This window comes from Ranitomeya imitator, chromosome 1 (assembly GCF_032444005.1).
Source record: "Ranitomeya imitator isolate aRanImi1 chromosome 1, aRanImi1.pri, whole genome shotgun sequence".
Lineage (NCBI taxonomy): Eukaryota > Metazoa > Chordata > Amphibia > Anura > Dendrobatidae > Ranitomeya > Ranitomeya imitator.
Genome location: NC_091282.1, coordinates 253,441,060 through 253,460,066, shown reverse-complemented (window position 1 = coordinate 253,460,066; position 19,007 = coordinate 253,441,060). Strand labels below are relative to the sequence as shown.

General features: G+C 47.3%; 1 protein-coding gene across 1 annotated transcript in view; it reads right to left on the bottom strand.

Moving 5' to 3' along the window:
* Positions 1–1,537: 1,537 nt before the first annotated feature.
* DENR (density regulated re-initiation and release factor) overlaps positions 1,538–19,007 on the bottom strand; it is a 46,659-nt gene continuing 29,189 nt past the window's right edge. The window contains exons 6-8 of the mRNA XM_069755668.1: positions 12,492–12,608; positions 12,274–12,413; positions 1,538–1,799 (exon numbers count right to left, since the gene is read on the bottom strand). Coding sequence (XP_069611769.1) covers positions 1,755–1,799; positions 12,274–12,413; positions 12,492–12,608 — 302 coding nt within the window. The 3' untranslated portion in view covers positions 1,538–1,754. The remainder of the gene's footprint in view (positions 1,800–12,273; positions 12,414–12,491; positions 12,609–19,007) is intronic.

The window sequence follows — 19,007 nt, the reverse complement described above, 5'->3', positions numbered from 1 at the left end:
GGGACTATAACTTTATTTTTTGGCTGATGATGCTGAATGGCGGCTCGTTTTTTGGAGGTCAAGATGACGTTTTCAACGGTACCATGTTTATTTATATCCGTCTTTTTGATCGCGTGTTATTCCACTTTTTGTTAGGCGGTATGATAAAGTGTTTTTTGCCTCTTTTTTTTACGGTGTTCACTGAAGGGATTAACTAGTGGGACAGTTTTATAGGTCGGGTCGTTACAGACGCAGCGATACTAAATGTGTACTTTTATTGTTTTTTTTATTTAGATAAAGAAATGTATTTATTGGAACAATATTTTTTTTTATTAATTTAGGAATTTTATTATTTTTTTTTTTTTTACACATGTAAATATGTTTTTTTTTTTTTTTTTTTTTTACTTTGTCCCAGTGTGGGACATCACAGTATAGTGTCAGATCGCTGATCTGACACTTTGCAAAGCACTGTGTCAGATCAGCGATCTGACAGGCAGTGCTCCAGGCTTGCCAGCGCCTGCTCTGAGCCTGCAGGAAGGAGACGCTCAGAACAACGCGATCACATTGCGTTGTTCCGAGGGTCTCAGGGAAGCACGCAGGGAGCCCCCTCCCTGCACGATGCTTCCCTATGCCGCTGGAACGCTGCGATCATGTTTGATCGTAGTGTTCCGGGGGGTTAATGTGCCGGGAGCGGTCCGTGACAGCTCCTGGCACATAGTGCCAGATGTGAGCTGTATTAATCAGCTGAGACCCGGCGGCGATCGGCCGCGCTCCCCTTGTGAGCGCAGCCGAACGCCTATGACGTACTATCCCGTCCCTGGGAATTAAGTCCCGGGTCACCTCGACGGGATAGTACGTCATATGGGATTAAGGGGTTAATAGATTGGAGTTTTACAAACACAGAAATATCACATCTGTATTTTTTTTCAATTACTTTATTTTTAATGAGGCAAAAGTTGGGTGATTTAAACATCTATATTTTCTTCTTTTTAATACTTAAAAACTGTCACTTTTTACTGTATTGAATAGTCCACTTGGGGGACTTGAACCTATGATCAGCGATTTCTTATACTATACATAGTGCATCAGCACTGCGATGTATAACGAAAATCACAGTCTTATGAACGGCAGTTAAACGCTAGCTTTCACAGGAGAACAACTATAACAAGTACGAAGGTCTTCAGCAAATTCCCAGCTGTCATGGAAACCCATCGATGCCAAGCAATCATGTCATGGGACTGTGTAATGGCGCGGTCCCCTGCAGGCACAAATTAAATACAGCTGTCAGACTGACAGTGGCATGTAATAGGTTAAGGTGGAGCTGTTAGAGGCAGGTGATGACTGAATAGTTCAGGCATCATCTGCTGGGAAAGATGAGAACTCAGCTTGCAAGGCTGCATCAGTCAGGAACCAAACATAAGACGTAACTGCACGTCATATGTCATGAATGGTTTAAATAAAAGGATAGCCATACTGGAATGCTATCAGAAAAGGTGGAATCCCCAACCCCCAAATAATAAGGCTTGCAGTGGCACATCACAACTCTGAACCTAGGCAATTTGATAATGACCAAAAACATTTTTATTAAACTAAACACATATCATGCGATTGCATGAGGGAACCAGTTACTTTAAGTTTCGGCATTTAATAAAAACAAAAAGTAGCATTCTACAGTGGTGAAACAAGGTGGTAGAGTTTGACCGAGGACACACAAAGCTGAGAATCCTCTCTCACTTTGGCTACATAGTCTAGGACAGTACAGGCACGATGTTAGGTTACTTCTTCACTTCCCCAAGATCATCAATGCTGTCATCATCAACCTGTCAAAGAGAGAGACAGTTACTGACGTCACTACGAAGATCTTGCACCAATACAGATACACAAAAGCCAATAACAGTTATTGTCTCACATCCTATGTACTAAACTGGAGAACGCATCCACAAGATCTATCCAATTGTAATAAGCCTGTAAATAAGTAAGTTTACTCCCCCTGCCACCACGGGCGAGGAGAATGCAACTGTAATCAGTAAGCAGGTACGATTTCTGATCCTACATGCAGGGCCTTTTCTAGACTTTCTTGATGCTTGAGGCAAATGTTGAAATAGGGATTTTTGTGTGTACTCACCGTAAAATCCTTTTCTCCGAGCCACTCATTGGGGGACACAGGACCATGGGTTATGCTGCTGTCACTAGGAGGCTGACACTAAGCTGAGACAAAAAAAGGTTAGCTCCTCCCCTGCAGTATACACCCTCGTACTGGCTTCCAGATACCCAGTTTAGTGCAAAAGCAGTAGGATATTAACAATATAACAAGTAACATTAGAATATAACATGTCAAACAAACAGTCAAGATCAAAAAACAAGGTCACGAGCCGAAAGGCTACCAGGGTGGGTGCTGTGTCCCCCAATGAGTGGCTCGGAGAAAAGGATTTTACGGTGAGTACACACAAAAATCCCTATTTCTCCTTCGCCTCATTGGGGGACACAGGACCATGGGACGTCCCAAAGCAGTCCCTGGGAGGGAAACAATACAACCAAATAACTCCGTGTACCATCTGACTACAAATGCGCAACGGCCGCCTGCAGGATACGCCTGCCAAGGGCCGCGTCCGCAGAGGAGTGAATGTGAACATTGTAATGCTTTGTGAAAGTATGCAGGCTGGACCACGTTGCGGCCTTGCAAACCTGCTCCGCTGTGCCTGGTGCCGGATGGCCCAGGAAGCACCCATCGACCGAGTGGAGTGAGCTCTAATCCCCGCCGGGATAGGACTGCCCCTGACCCGATAGGATTCCTGGATAGCAGATCGGATCCATCTGGCTATCGTGGATTTAGACGCAGCCAAACCCTTTCTGTGACCTTCCGGGAGCACGAAAAGGGCGTCCGATTTTCTGAAATGAGCCGTTCTGGAAATGTACCTCCTGAGGGCCCTTACCACGTCCAGGGTATGGAGGGCCTTCTCGACCCTATGTTTGGGCTGCGGGCAAAAGGAGGGAAGAATGATGTCCTCATTGAGGTGGAAAGATGAGACCACCTTCGGGAGAAATGCCGGAGAAGGAGGTAGGACTATCTTGTCCAGATGAAAGGCAAGGAAAGGAGCCCGGCAGGATAAAGCGGCGAGCTCTGAAACCCTTCTGATGGACGTCACCGCTACCAGGAAGGAAACCTTCCAAGAGAGGACAGAGAGCGGAACGTCTTGAAGGGGTTCGAACGGAGGTTCCTGAAGAACCCCGAGGACCAAGTTGAGATCCCAGGTCTCTAGCGGCATCCTGTAGGGAGGAACCACATGGGAGACTCCCTGGATGAAAGTCCTGACTTGAAGGTTGGTGGCGATCCTACGCTGGAAAAGCACGGATAACGCCGAGATCTGACCTTTGAGGGAACTCAGGGCCAAACCGGAGTCCAGACCCGACTGAAGGAAATTCAAGATGCAAGGGATAGAGAAAACGAGCGGAGGGTGACCCCGGAGCCTGCACCATGAGAAAAAGGCTTTCCATACGCGGTGGTAAATGGAGGCGGAAGACGCCTTGCGAGCACTTAACATGGTGGGGATGACCTGCTGAGAGAAACCGGCACGAGTTAGAATCCAGGTTTCAACAGCCACGCCGTTAAACGTAGGGCCCCTGAGCTCTGATGGTAGATCGGTCCTTGGCGAAGCAGGTCTGGGCGGTCTGGCAACCGCAAGGGAACGTCGGCTACGAGCTGAACGAGCTCCGCGTACCAAGCGCGACGAGGCCAGTCTGGGGCGACCAGGATGACTGGAACTCCCTCCGTCTTGATCTTTCGGATCACCTTCGGCAGGAAGGGAAGGGGAGGGAACACATATGGGAGCTGAAATTGATGCCACGGAGAGATCAGCGCGTCCACTCCAATGGCCTGGGGATCCCGAGATCGAGCAATGAAGTTGTGGACTTTGGCGTTCAATCTGGACGCCATCAGATCCACGTCCGGGGTCCCCCAGCGAAGACAGATCTGGTGAAAAACCTCTGGGTGGAGTTCCCACTCCCCCGAGGCAAGGCCCTGGCGGCTCAAGAAGTCCGCCGCCCAGTTCTCGACTCCCGGAATGTGCACCGCAGAGATGATGGAATGGTTGGTTTCGGCCCAACGAAGGATGAGGGAGACTTCCTGCATCGCCGCCCTGCTGCGGGTACCCCCCTGGTGGTTGATGTAAGCCACCGCCGTGACGTTGTCCGATTGGACACGTACTGGGTGACCCGCGAGCAGGGCGTGAAAGCGACTCAGAGCAAGTCTGATAGCACGAATCTCCAGGATGTTGATGGGGAGTTTGGATTCCCGAACTGTCCAGCGGCCCTGGGCAGAGTGGTGGAGGAACACCGCCCCCCAGCCAAGAAGACTGGCGTCGGTAGTTACCACTAACCAGCGGATCGGGAGGAAGGACTTCCCCTGGAGAAGAGATGGGCCCAGGGTCCACCATACGAGAGATTGTCTGACCCGCGGGGACAGGGGACAAGGGCGGTCGAGAGATGAGATACTCCTGTCCCAGCTGTCCAGCAAAGCCTGTTGCAAGGGACGGAGATGGAGTTGAGCAAAAGAAACTGCTTCGATTGTGGCAACCATCTTTCCCAGAATCTTCATGGCGAACCGAATGGTTCGCGGGCGGGGATGACAGAGCGTTCGGGCTCCCTTCTGAAGTGCTAGGGCCTTGGACCGAGGAAGCAAGACCAGTCCCCTTGAAGTGTCCAGGATCATTCCCAGAAAGGAGATCCGACGGGCCGGAACGGGAGCGGATTTGTCCCAGTTGATCAACCAACCTAGGCGCGAAAGAGAATCCAGGGTAATGTGGACGCTTGACTCGCAGGCTTGAAAAGACGGGCCCTTTATGAGGAGATCATCTAAGTAAGGTAACACGACGACTCCTCGAGAATGAAGAATGGCCATGACAGCCGCCATGACCTTGGTAAATACCCTGGGCGCAGTGGCGAGACCGAAGGGTAAGGCCGTGAACTGGAAGTGGTCCTCCCGAATGGCAAAGCGGAGGAACCTTTGATGAGGCGGGAAAATCGGGATGTGAAGATAGGCATCCTTGATGTCTATCGAGGCCAGAAATTCCCCTCTTTCCATCGAAGAGATGACCGATCTGAGCGATTCCATCCTGAAATGCCGGACTCTTACGCGCTTGTTCAGGAGCTTCAGATCCAAAATGGGCCGCACTTTTCCGTCCTTCTTTGGCACGACGAAGAGGTTTGAGTAGAAACCTTTGAACCTCTCGTGTTCCGGGACCGGGACAATGACCCCGCTCTGGCGGAGGGTGTGAATGGCGCAAAGAAGGGCGCGAGACTGAGCTGCCGAGCTGGGAAGACGAGAGAGGAAAAACCGAGTTGGGGGAGGAGAGGAGAACTCTATCTTGTAGCCTGACGATACCAGATCCCTGACCCATTCGTCGTGCACGACGGAGAGCCAGGCTTGCTGAAAAAGGAGCAGGCGTCCGCCTACTCTGAAGGTATCGACTGGCGTCGTTCCCGAGTCATTGAGACGGGAATCTGGGAGGTCTGGACCCTCGGGATCTGGGTTGTCTCGGTTTCCCGCGCCAGGAAGGAATAGGCCTGAAGGAGGGACGAGCGTCTCTGTCTGTGCGAGCGGCTCGGTCCGATCTTGGAAGAACGGTAGGATTGGACCAGGCTGGGCTGGTACGAAAGGGCCGAAAGCGAAAGTAAGGCTGGCGTTGGAAGGCCGCCTTGGGCCTCTGTTGGGGAAGGAACTTGCTCTTTCCCCCTGTGGCGTCGGAAATAAGCTGGTCAAGCTTTTCGCCGAAAAGACGCCCGCTTTGAAAAGGGAGGGAGATCAGAGATTTCTTAGAGGAGGAATCTGCGCGCCAATCTCTGAGCCAAAGAGCCCTTCTGATAGCGATGGCGTTGGAAGCCGCGGAAGCTGCGCAATTCGCCGCGTCGAGGGATGCGAACATCACATAATCGCTAGCCATGGCTAACTGCTTGGCTAGGTCTGCCATATCAGACGGGAGGTCCTGTTCGTTAATGGATTTCGCTAGAGCATCCGCCCAGGAAACCATAGCCTTGGACACCCAAGCCGCTGCGAAGGAGGGGGACAGGGAAGAGCCAGAGGCTTCATACACCGAACGAGCTAGCGAGTCTATCTGGCGTTCGGTGGGGCTCTTAATTGACGCGCCTTCCGGAACTGAGAGAAGCGTTTTAGAAGCTAGGCGCGAGACCGGCGGATCTACTAAGGGAGGATCCGTCCAGTCTTTCACGAGATCCGCTGAGAAGGGGTACTTTGATAGCAGATTCTTCTTACCCGTAAACCGCTTATCTGGATGCTCCCTGTGACGCCTGACTATATCCAGAAAGGCTGGATGAGAGGCAAAGGATTTGTGGGAACGTTTGGATCTGGTAAAAGAGACCGCGTGTTCCGGAGCGGAATTAGCGTCATCCTCCACTTTAAGAGCGTGATTGACTGCTACAATGAGGGAGTCGACCGTAGCTCTGAACTCCGGAGCCTCCGGGTCCAATGATACCTCGGACTCATGTTCAGAGTCGGGAACGCTGTGAGCCCCCAAAGAGGGTGAGCGAGAGGGGGAGCTGCCAGATTCTGAACGGCGAGGAGAGCGTTCAGGAGAGGTAGGGCGGATCCGCTTCCGGGATGACCAAGCCTCTTTATGGAGAGAGCGGCCCCTGCTGACCGACGATTCCCCTGCTATGGAGGGATCTCTTAACGCCTGTAACGGGTTGCCTCGTTCCCCCGGAGGATTTTGAATGGATTTGATGGCGTTGGCTAAAAAATCCACGGATTGAGAGAGAGAAGCGACCCACGGGGGGGGGGGGGGGGGGACTAGGTACGCCAGAGTCGGTGGCGGTGGAGGGCTCCTGGGCACATGGGGCATCGCAGGCAGAACAGAGAGGGGAACTTTGAGGCCTAGGAAGAGGGGCCTGACAGGTGGTACACGCAGAAAAAAAGGTCGTATGCACCTTAGAGGATTTTTTAGATCTAGTCTGCGACATGACTCTAATGCACAAAAACCACAGGGGCTATAATCTGGCCTGGGAAGCAGAGGGCGGCGCTGCAGAGGAGAAGCTGACGATGTCTCCTTACCCCGGTCCTGTGTCCCGCTGTCCAGGGGAGCCGAGCTGTGAATCCAGAGAACTGAGCTGCCGAGCTAGAGCTGCACGTGGGCGCTGTGCCTCCGTGATGCGGCAGAGCTGGAGCTGCGGCGTGTATGGGTGGACCAAGATGGCCGCCGAGATCAGAGGAGAGATCTCGGCGGCTGCGAGAAGCGCCAGGGACCGGGGGGCGGCGCCGCCGATGACGCGCAGGAGTGGGCGGAGCCTATCGGCAGCGACCAGCGGCCAGGCCGAAGCCGGGGGCTAAATTTGCGGCCCCGGGCCGGCGCGCGGCCGCAAAAGGCCGACGTCTCGGCCCACCATACTGTGCTGCAGCCCGCCAATGTGCCAGATGAGGAAGAGCCCTCCGACCGCTGTGACCCCCCCATCCCCCACGGAACACTTACCCTATGGAGGTGAGAGGAACCTTAGGATGGCTGGGACGGTGCAGGGAATGGGAAGCCTCAATCCACCAGCCCCTGAGAGAGAGGGGTGGAGAGGAACCGTCCACCACCTGAGTCACACAGAACATTGGTGATGCAGTGTGGTCTGCACGGACGCCACGGGGATAGGGCCACTGTACAGCCGAGGGTAGAACCTGGTGGACAGGGCATATGTCCGGCATAAAAAAGGCCTGGCTGCAGAGGAGGATACTGGAGGAAAACCCAGTGCTCGTCTGTATAAAAAAGGGGAGATCGGGGCCCTATTAGGGGAGAAACCGTCGCCCAAAAAATGTCAGCTCAGGCAGTGGCTCCCACGTCGCAGGAGAGGATACGGAGAGGTAAAACTCCCGTGCTCGCCTGTTGTTGGTTCGGGGGAGATCGGACCTAGAAAGGACCCGTCGCCCCCTTCGTCCGGAATAGATTAAAAGGAAAAAATTCGTGAAAATAAAAATCAGTGTGCCTCCTACGGACACTAAGCTTAAACTGGGTATCTGGAAGCCAGTACGAGGGTGTATACTGCAGGGGAGGAGCTAACCTTTTTTTGTCTCAGCTTAGTGTCAGCCTCCTAGTGACAGCAGCATAACCCATGGTCCTGTGTCCCCCAATGAGGCGAAGGAGAAATCAATTTTGCACCACAGTGTAACAAACCTGCATTGGATGCATGCAATTCTGCCTTTTTTGGGTGGTTACCGGTAATTTTGTTATTGAATTATTTGTATTGTAAGTGACTGGTCAACACGATTCTCCAGGCCAGATGGATTATGGCAATACCAAACAAATTATTTTTCCGTCCATTGAAATATTTTAAGGGTGGTTTTCACACTAACCTGACATTTTTATTGACACCAATATGGGGCACATACAACGTTATGACAGTATTTTCTTGCATTTTTTTTAGGGAGGCAAGGTGACAAAAAAAAAAAAAAGAAGATTTTGGGTACTCACCGTAAAATCTCTCTCAGAGTCTCTTTTTTTCTACTGCTTGCTCACTAACCGACTAGCCTTATGCCAGATGGTGAGGTGTATGCTGCTCGGGAGGAGCTAATTTTTTTTGCTTCACCAGCCTCCTAGTAGCATTTACCTATGTTTTTTTTTTGTTTGTTTTTTTGTGTCCCCCAATGAAGTGATAAAAGAGAAACGAATTCTGGTGTTCAACTTTTTTCTCACTTTATGTCATTTACTGTACAGGATAAGAGGGTTTTGTCCGGGCTGAAGAAAAAGTGTGCAGTCACTCTATACGTCTGCCAAATCATGACAGTGTGTTATGCACATTATCACAATTCAGCTATAGTCTCTGCCAGGGAGGTCAGCAATGTGACCATATGTAGGTAACTTGCACCAGATCTCATCCCACTTCATCCCTAACCTAGCTCTTCAAACTATCACTAACAACTGGTGTTTTCTCCTCATGCTTCAAACATGCCTCAATAAAACCCATTTTCAAAAAGCCCTCTCCACCCATCCTTTGTATCTAGCTATCGTCCCATATCACCTCTACTCTATGCCTTAAAACTACTGGAACAACAAGTCCATCTTAAACTGTCCTCCCACCTCTCTTCCTACTCCCTTTTCGACCGCATCACTCCACTGAAACTGTCCTAACTAAAGTCGCCAATGATCTATTAACCGCCAAAGCCAAGCAACACTACTCTGTCCTCCTCCTGGACCATTCCCTATTACTACAGACCCTCATCTCTTGGCATCACAGACTTGGCCATATCGTGGATCTTGTCATACCTAACAGAATAGACATTCAGTGTCTCCCACTCACACCACCTCCTCATCTCGCCCCCTATTTATCGGAGTCCCGCAAGGTTCAGTTCAAGGGCCCCTGCTCTTCTCCATTAACACCTTCGGCCTACCAGTTCATTGAATTTCACGACTTTCTGTATAACCTCTAGGCTGATGACACAGATCTTCATCTCTGGACCAGATATCACCTCCCTACAAACCAGAATCCCTCAATGTCTGTCTGCAATTTCATCCTTCTCAGCTAGATTTCTCAAATTTAATATGGAAAGAACAGAATTCATCATCTCTCCCCCATCTTACTATAACCTGCAGTAACCATCGATCCACCAAACGACCAGCTCTACCCTCACCTACTGTATCCTCACCAATCCCTTGTAGATTGTGAGCCCTCGCAGGCAGGGTCCTCTTTCCTTCAGTACCAGTCGTGACTTGTATTAAGATTACTGTACTTGCTTTTTATTATGTATACACCTCCTCACATGTAATACGCCATGGAATAAATGGCGCTATAATAAATATAAACCATTAGACTTGCGGTCAGGGGCCAAATAGCTTCATCTGGCCTCTCTTAATATAAGAGAATTAAGAGAAGTTAGAGGAGACTGGTCAGCACATGACCTCGAGTGTGCAAATCACTTACCTTCGGACACAAGGCCATTCATTTGCACAGGAACGGACTGCCGACTTTTCATTTCAGCCCGGACAACCCATTGAACTACCCAAGTATGTCAGTACATAGTTAAAATCTCAAACTGTGGAGCTATAATGGCAGCAACAGACTACTTGAGTAGGTCCCTGGCTGCCAATGGATCCTATCGATGCCATGTGATAGCGTCACGTGGAGGGGGGACAATGGGAGCCAGTGCAAGTGATCACTGGCAACTGCTCCATTTATGTGCTGTTGAGATTGAAAGTGTCATCTACAGTTGTGCTCAAAAGTTTACACACGCCGGAAGAATTTTTGTTTTCTTGGCCTTTTTTCAGAGAATATGAATACCGGTAACACTAACTTTTTCTCTACTCATGGTTAGTAGTTGCGTGAAGCCATTTATTGTCAAACTACTGTGTTTTCTCTTTTTAAATCCTAATGACAACCCAAAACATCCAAATGACCCTGATCAAAAGTTCACATACCCTGGCAATTTTGGCATGATAACATGCACAGAAGTTGACACAAATGGGTTTGAATGGCTACTAAAGGTATCATCTCACCTGTGACCTGTTTGCTTGTAATCAGTGTGTGTGCATAAAAGCGGAGTGGTTTTCTGGGATCCAGACAGACGCTTACATCTTTCATACAGCGACTGACTTTTTGGATTATGAGTCATGGGGAAAGCAAAAGAATGGTCAACGGATCTACGGGAAAAGGTAGTTGAACTGTATAAAACAGGAAAGGGATGCAAAAAGATATCCAATGAATTGATAATGCCAGTCAGCAGTGTTCAAACTGTGATTAACAAATGGAAAATCGGGGACTCTAAAAACAAAATCACGGTCAGGTAGACCAACAAAAATGTTATCTACAATTGCCAGGAAAATTGTTCGGGATGAAAACAAAAACCCACAAATACCATCAGCTGAAATACAGGATTCTCTGAAAACTAGCAGTGTGGCTGTTTCAAGATGCACAGTAAGCAGGCACTTGAAGAAAAATGGGATGCATGGTTGAGTCGCCAGAAGAAAGCCATGCGCAAATGCCACAAAGAATATCACCTACAATACGCAAAACAGCACAGAGACAAGCCTCAAAACTTCTGGAACAAAGTAATTTGGAGTGATGAGGCCAAAATTGAACTTTTTGGCCACAATCCTAAACGTTACATTTGGAGAGGTCAACAAGGCCTATGATGAAAGGAACACCATTCCTACTGTAAAGCACGGAGGTGGATCGCTGATGTTTTGGAGATGTGTGAGCAAAGGCACAGGAAACTTTGTCAAAGTTGAAGGAAAGACGAATGCAGCACGTTATCAGCAAATACTGGAGGCAAATTTGCACTCGTCAGCCAGAAAGCTGCGAATGGGACGTACTTGCACGTTCCAACATGACAACGGTCCAAAACACAAGGCCAAATCGACCTGTCATTGGCTACAGTAGAATAATGTGAAGGTTGTGGAATGGCCATCTCAGTCTCCTGACCTCAATATCATTGAGCCACTCTGGGGAGATCTCAAGTGTAGTTCATGCTAGACAGCACAGGAATTTACAGGAATTGGAGGCTTTTTGTCAAGAAGAGTGGACAGCTTTACCAACTGAGAAAATTAAGAACCTCATCCACAACTACCACAAAAGACTTCAAGCTGTCATTGATGTTAGAGGGGGCAATACACGGTATAAAGAAATCGGGAATGCGAACTGTAGTTCAGGGTCATTTGGATGTTTTGGGCTGTCATGATTTAAAAAGAGAAAACACAGTAGCTTGACAAATGATTTCACCCAAACACTAAACCATGAATGACGAAAATTTTTTGGTGTTAGCATTCATTCTCTGAAACAAAGCCAAGAAAGCAAAAATTTTGCCAGGGTATGTAAACTTTTGAGCACAACTGTAAATGGTTAAGGGAGCTCAGATTCGTTCGCTGCTGTTAGAGACAGATGCTCCCTGTGTAATACAGCCGGCATCTGCCCTGTATAGAGTGGGTTGAGCTCCTGAACTCTCTCTGCACACAGTGTCACGCTCTGAGGAGTATGAAGGCAGAGTTCTCAGGGAGGTAGCATTATTCCTCCCCACTAAGGGACATCTCAGTCCATTGCCTGAAGAGAGATGCTCATCTCACCCCAGGGCAGAAGCAGACTTGCCTACACGAGTAGTTATGCCTCAAGGGATGTAAAAAAGTGCTGTAAATACGCATACAGAAACCCAAACAAGATAGCAATACTAACACTGGTAGGCAAGAGCCATCCTTAATAGAAAAATACTATATATCACCTCTTTGGTCAGGTAGCTGTCAACAAAGCAACATACTTATTCTCACTCATCAATTGCACAAAAACATTGTACAGATGTGGTCTGTGTTTTCAGTAGTTTACCTCTGGCCACTTTTCCTGGATTACATCAATAATATCATCTGTGAAGTCTCCCTGAATAATGATTTCATCTTCCCCCGTCACTGAGGCACCACAGGAGAATTTCTGAGCAAAGAACCGTTGTGCTTCCTTGAGATCAATTTCTGCAAAGATAAATTACCATCAATGAGCAAATATAAGAATCAGGATTGTAGTCTGCTCACAAGACTTCTCAGACTCACCAAATGTCGCCAGCCCGCACACTCTGGTTACATATTTCTTCTTTGCTCTGGGGATTTTGGCTATTGTAACTTTTTGGGGTACAGTCTTTTTCTTCTGTTTAATCTGACCTCTTCCTCCTGCAAAAGTTCAAACCCTTGAATCAAATCTATGCAATAAAAAGGTGGCCTAAATCCATTCTTCCAACTGGTGTGCCAGATTAACTACTTTTGATTACTCTTCACATTATTTTTATTTTTTTTATAACATTAACCCCTAATGATGCCAATTTTCATTTTCGTATTTTTGATTTCTATGTCTCTTCCAAGAGCCAAAAGTTTTATATTTTTGAGTCGACATTGTGGTGAAATGGTGAAAAAAATATTCAAACCTTCAATTCTGGCATGATTTTACACCACTTATGTGGTAAAGAAAAAAAATTACCCAATTATTATTATTATTTTTTTATTACTTCAGTGGCTTAAAACTAATATTAGTACCGTATTTTCCGGCGTATAAGACAACCCCCCAACTTTTCCAGTTAAAATATAAAATCTTCTTAAAAGTTGTGGGTCTTCTTTTATGCCATGTGTCGTCTTATAGGGCCGGTGACTAGTGTGCCTTTGTTGGGGGGGGGGGGGGGGGAGTGGTCCCGATGACGCAGAGGAAAGTGTGAATGGAGTATCCCCCTATTACCTCATTGTAGCAGCGTGGGGTCACTGTGCTGGGGAGTAGTGGCGGCTGCTCCTCTTTGTGCCGCGTGGGTGCTGTGCTGTGAGGCGGCGTATCTTCGTGCAACGTCGGGGCTCCTCTGGCATTTCCTCAAAGCCAGGAGGCACCGGCAGCTCCATTGCTGCGATGCGGTGGCCTCCGGGAAAATGGCCGCTGGGGGCGGCGCATGCTCAGATTCAGATCTCGTCTCCCGAGATCTCAGGACGAGATCTGAATCTGAGCATGCACCGCCCCCAGCGGCCATTTTCCCGGAGGCCACCGCATCGCAGCAATGGAGCTGCCTGTGTCTCCGGGCTTTGAGGAATTGGGAAATGCCGGAGGAGCCCCGACTCTGCACGAAGATACGCCGCCCCACAGCACAGAGCCCTGAGGCTGCACGAAGAGGAGCTGCCACCCCACAGCACAGCACCCACGCACAAAGAGCAGCCACCGCCGCTCCCCAGCACAGAGACTCCACTCAGCACAGAGACTCCACAACTCCACTCACACTTTCCTGTGAGACGCCCCCTCTGTCATCGGGACCACTTCCCCCACCCACCATATACACATTGGTCTGCACCCGGCGTACAAGACGACACCATGCGTATAAGACGACCCCGGACTTTTAAGAAGATTTTCAGGGGTTAAAAAGTCATCTTAAACGCTGGAAAATACGGGTAAAATCGATTTTTTGCTTGTGCTGCTTTTTTCAAAGATCCATACATTTTTTTTTTCTGTAGACTGATGTTTGTGTGCTGAGCTGCAGTATTTATTGATACCATTTTAGGGTACATAGGACATTTTGATCACTTTCTATTGCATGTTTTAAAAGGTTTGGTAAGTGAAAACCAAAAATTCTGGAGCTTCTTTATATTTTTCTTAGAAATTAAATAATTTTATATTTTGCTAGATTGGGCTATTACGGACACAGTGACAATGATTATACTTTTTTTTACATTTCTTTATTATTGCATAGAATAACAATCAGCACCTGCGCTGTGTGGGGCACCCACACATGGTGTACTGTTCTGTCCTCAGGAGGGAAGGTGTTAAGGTGGGCAGACATCTTAGGTTGCTTTTCATGGAAGTATAATGAGGTCGCAATAAACCAAGTTTTGTGCCCATATTACATTTGTGTGAAACTGGCGATACATAGCAGTTAGTTGAGTCCGCCATTAACAAGGGTTTTTAAAAGTGTACGAACCACTGCGCCCCACCTCTTCAAAAGAAATCAACATGCCAAATCCTACCTCCCTGACATCTGCTGGGTGACTTACTCCAGCTTAGTTTACATGCTGAAATTAGTACCAAAAACGAACAGCACTGGTACAGCAAAAGGAGAATGAGGTGAGTATCAGTAATTTTTATTTTACTTGTATAAATTACAGCACTTAAGAAGGACATCTCAGAACAGTGGACAACCTCTTTATCGGATGCATACTTCACTGCACATACCCATAAAATATACAGTGCCTTGCCAAAGTATTCTGCCCCCTGGAACTTTTCAACCTTTTCCCACATATCATGCTTCAAACATAAAGATACCAAATGTAAATTTTTGGTGAAGAATCAACAACAAGTGGAACACAATTGTGAAGTTGAACTAAATGTATTGGTTATTTTAAATTTTTGTGGAAATTCAAAAACTGAAAAGTGGGGCGTGCAATATTATTCGGCCTCTAACTTAATACTTTGTTTGGCCACCTTTTACTGTGATTACAGCTGCAAGTCACTTGGGGTATGTCTCTATCAGTTTTGTACATCTAGAGACTGAAATTCTTGCCCATTCTTCCTTCGCAAACAGCTCGAGCTCAGTGAGGTTTGATGGAGATCGTTTGTGAACAGCAGTTTTCAGCTCTTTCCACATATTCTCGATTGGATTGAGGTCTGGACTTTGACTTGGCCATTCTAACACCTGGATACGTTTATTTGTGAACCATTCCATAGTAGATTTTGCTTTATGTTTGGGATCATTGTCTTGTTGGAAGACAAGTCTCCGTCCCAGTCTCACATCTTTTGTAGACTCCAACAGGTTTTCTTCAAGAATGGTCCTGTATTTGGCTCCATCCATCTTCCCATCAATTTTAACCATCTTCCCTGACCCTGCTGAAGAAAAGCAGGCCCAAACCATGATGCTGCCACCACGTTTGACAGTGGGGATGGTGTGTTCAGGGTGATGAGCTGTGTTGCCTTTACACCAAACATATTGTTTGGCATTGTTGCCAAAAAGGTTGATTTTGGTTTCATCTGACCATAGCACCTTCTTCCACATGTTTGGTGTGTCTCCCAGGAGGCTTGTTGCAAACTTTAAACAACACTTTTTATGGATATCTTTGAGAAATGGTTTTCTTCTTGCCACTCTTCCATAAAGGCCAGATTTGTGCAGTGTACGACTGATTGTTGTCCTATGGACAGACTGTCCCACCTCAGCTGTAGATCTCTGCAGTTCATACAGAGTGATCATGGGCCTCTTGGCTGCATCTCTGATCAGTCTTCTCCTTGTTTCAGATGACAGTTTAGAGGGACGGCCGGGTCTTGGTAGATTTGCAGTGGTATGATACTCCTTCCATTTCAATATGATCGATTGCACAGTGCTCCTTGGGATGTTTAAAGCTGGATTGGGACACAAAATGATTTCCAAAACTTTAAACCTCTCCACAACAGTATCACGGACCTGCCTGTTGTGCTCCTTGGTCTTCATGATGCTCTCTGTGCTTCAAACAGAACCCTGAGACTATCACAGAGCAGGTGCATTTATACGGAGACTTGATTACACACAGGTGGATTATATTTATCATCATTAGGCATTTAGGACAACATTGGATCATTAAGAGTTCTACAATGAACTTCTGGAGTGAGTTTGCTGCACTGAAAGTAAAGGGGCAGAATAATATTGCACGCCCCATTTTTCAGTTTTTGATTTTCGATAAACAATTTAATAACCAATAAATTTCATTCAACTTCACAATTGTGTTCCACTTGTTGTTGATTCTTCCTCAAAAAATAGAAATTTGGTATCTTTAGGTTTGAAGCCTGAAATGTGGGAAAAGGTTGAAATGTTCCAGGGAGTCGAAAACTTTCGCAAGGCACTGTATGTCTTCAAAAGGGAACTTGCCATGTGAAAAAACGCTATTAATTTGCAGATTTGAGGTTAATCTGCATTTTAATAGCATTATGAAGCCGTGCGGCATCCGCACTGACAGCCCAGCAATCGAGAGGAAATAAACTTTCTCTTGGCAGCCACCGGTTTTCAGTCATAGGGGCGCAAGTTCAGTTACCGCACAATACATAGTGCCGGGGGTATGGTTATAGTCGTTGCACACCGACAGTCAACTGCATATTGATGCACTGCTAACTTGGCTGTCCATCAGTGCCAGGGCGTGGTTACAGCCATCACTTACTCTATACTGAGCGGTGACTCAAATGGCGCTCTTATGACTGAAGAGGAGGATTAAAATGAATTTCCTTCCGGCAGCAGAGCTTTCAATTTCAGCACGTTATCAAGTGCAGCACTTAAGTGTACTGCAATGAATTAGACCAGAATTCCAGAATTGAACCAGAAGGGAATTGAAGGTAACTGGATACATAGTTACCGTAAACAATGTTTCTGTTTGTTTTCATTCTTACGCCCATAGCCCTTCACTTCCTACTAACCTACTTAATTCTGATACATAGTAATGAACTGGATATCTTTCCCTCCATCCCATCAGCTTCTCAGAACTGTTCCTCAACATAAAATCCTGTGTGTCCAAACACAGACAGCCACCTCATGCCATCTCCAGCTCCCACCTAACACTTTCTCTGCTCCTCCTCTCTGCCAGAAAAATCTCTCTAAATCCTGGTCCTCCTAACCACATCCCCACAGTCACTTCTACCTCCCATTCACAATCAATCACAAATTTCCACAACCTTTATAACCTTATACACATTCACCCAGCCCCCGCTCCCTCAGTGTATCTAACAGGAGCTTTATGGAACGCTCACTGTCTGCAACAAACTGGCATACAGCCAGGATTTTTTCACTACTAACAAACTCTCCTTCCTCGGCATCACTGAAATCTGGCTCACCCCCTCTGATACAGCCTCTCCAGCTGCACTTTTGGTGGATTCCATCTTTCTCACACCCCCAACCCAGCAATAAGTATAGTGGATAAGTTTTTTTTTCTCCTGTCAGATGCGTACTCCTTCACCCCAATTCCACTGCCACCCTCCATTACTCTCCCTTCTTTTGAGATGTACTCTGTGCGCATCTACTCCCCCCTTAACTGTCATTTACCGCGCTCCAGGGCCAGCCATCACTTTTTTTGGCTACTTCACCAACTGGCTACTTGATTTGTTTGCAGCCAATATCCCCATTATCATCAAGGATGACTTCAACATCCCCATTACACTTCCCATTCAGCTGTGTCTAAGTTTCTATCTCTCACTTCCTCCTTTAGCCTTGCTCAATGCCACTCACAAAGTTGGCCAGACAATGGACCTCCTCTTCACCCGCCTCTGTTCCCTATCTAACCTCTCCAACTCACCTCTATAATAATAATATTTTTTCTTCTATAGCACCAACATACTCAGCAGCACTTTACATTTTTACATTTTGGAGGAGACTTGTACAGACAATAGACATTACAGCATAACAATGAACACATAGACCAAAACAAACCTCTCCCTCTGTCTGACCACAACCTACTTACATTCTCTTTCTACTCCTCTCCAGGTGCACAATCCCAACTCCACAAACTTGCTTACCCTCGCAGAAATCACAAACACCTTGTTCTACACTCACTTTCTGAATCCCTTCTCCCTCTTGCAGACATAAGTTCCTTACACAATGAAGATGCTGCTGTCCCTGTATATAACACCACAACAGTTGAAGCTCTCAAATTGATCTCCCCCGTCACACACACCAAAGCTCCCACAATCAACAGGCAACCCTGGTACACCAGCCTGTCTAAAGAACTGAGTCGGGCTTCCAGTGTTGGTGAGCGGATTTGGAAAATATCACACTCCAACAAGCACTCCATCACATTCAAACAATCCCTCACTACTTTCAAGTCCACACTCACTGCAGCAAAAAAAATATACTTTACATCATTGATATCCTGTCTCGCAACCTTAAACAGCTATTCAACACTTTCAATTCTCTCCTTTGTCCTTCAGCGGCTCCTCCCTCTCCTCTCAGCTGAAGACTGCCTCATTCTTCAAGCAGAAGATTAATGACTTGTCATGAGGGAACGTGCTCGAATAACATATTATACGAGCATGCTCGGGCGTGCTCGGATAATATATTCGAGTCCCTGCAGCTGCACGATATGAAGCAGTAGATAGCCACAACACATGCAGGGATTGCCAAACAAACAGGCAACCCTGCATATGTTACAGTTGTCAACCGCCGCAAAACATGCAGCCACAGGGATTCGAATATATTATCCGAGCATGCCCAAGATACTCCAATAACACGATATCTGAGCACGTTAGCTCATCACTATTGATAACATCAGAGAAAGCTTTGGCCTACAGTTCCCACAGCCCCTCCTCAATTATTCAGCCCTCCTCCTTCAAAACCAGCTTCTCCGCTATTACGGAAAATAAACTTTTTTCTCTACTCACTAGAACACATCTCCCCACCTGTGCACTTGACCCGATCCCATCCCACACCAAACTACCGTCTTCATCACAACCCTAACCCATCTCTTCAACCCATCACTAACAACTGGTGCCTTCTCCTCTTGCTTCAAACATACCTCAATCACACCCACCCTCAAAAAAGCCCTCCCTTGACCCATTCTCTGTGTCTAGCTATCGCCCCATATGACTTCTCCCCTATGCCT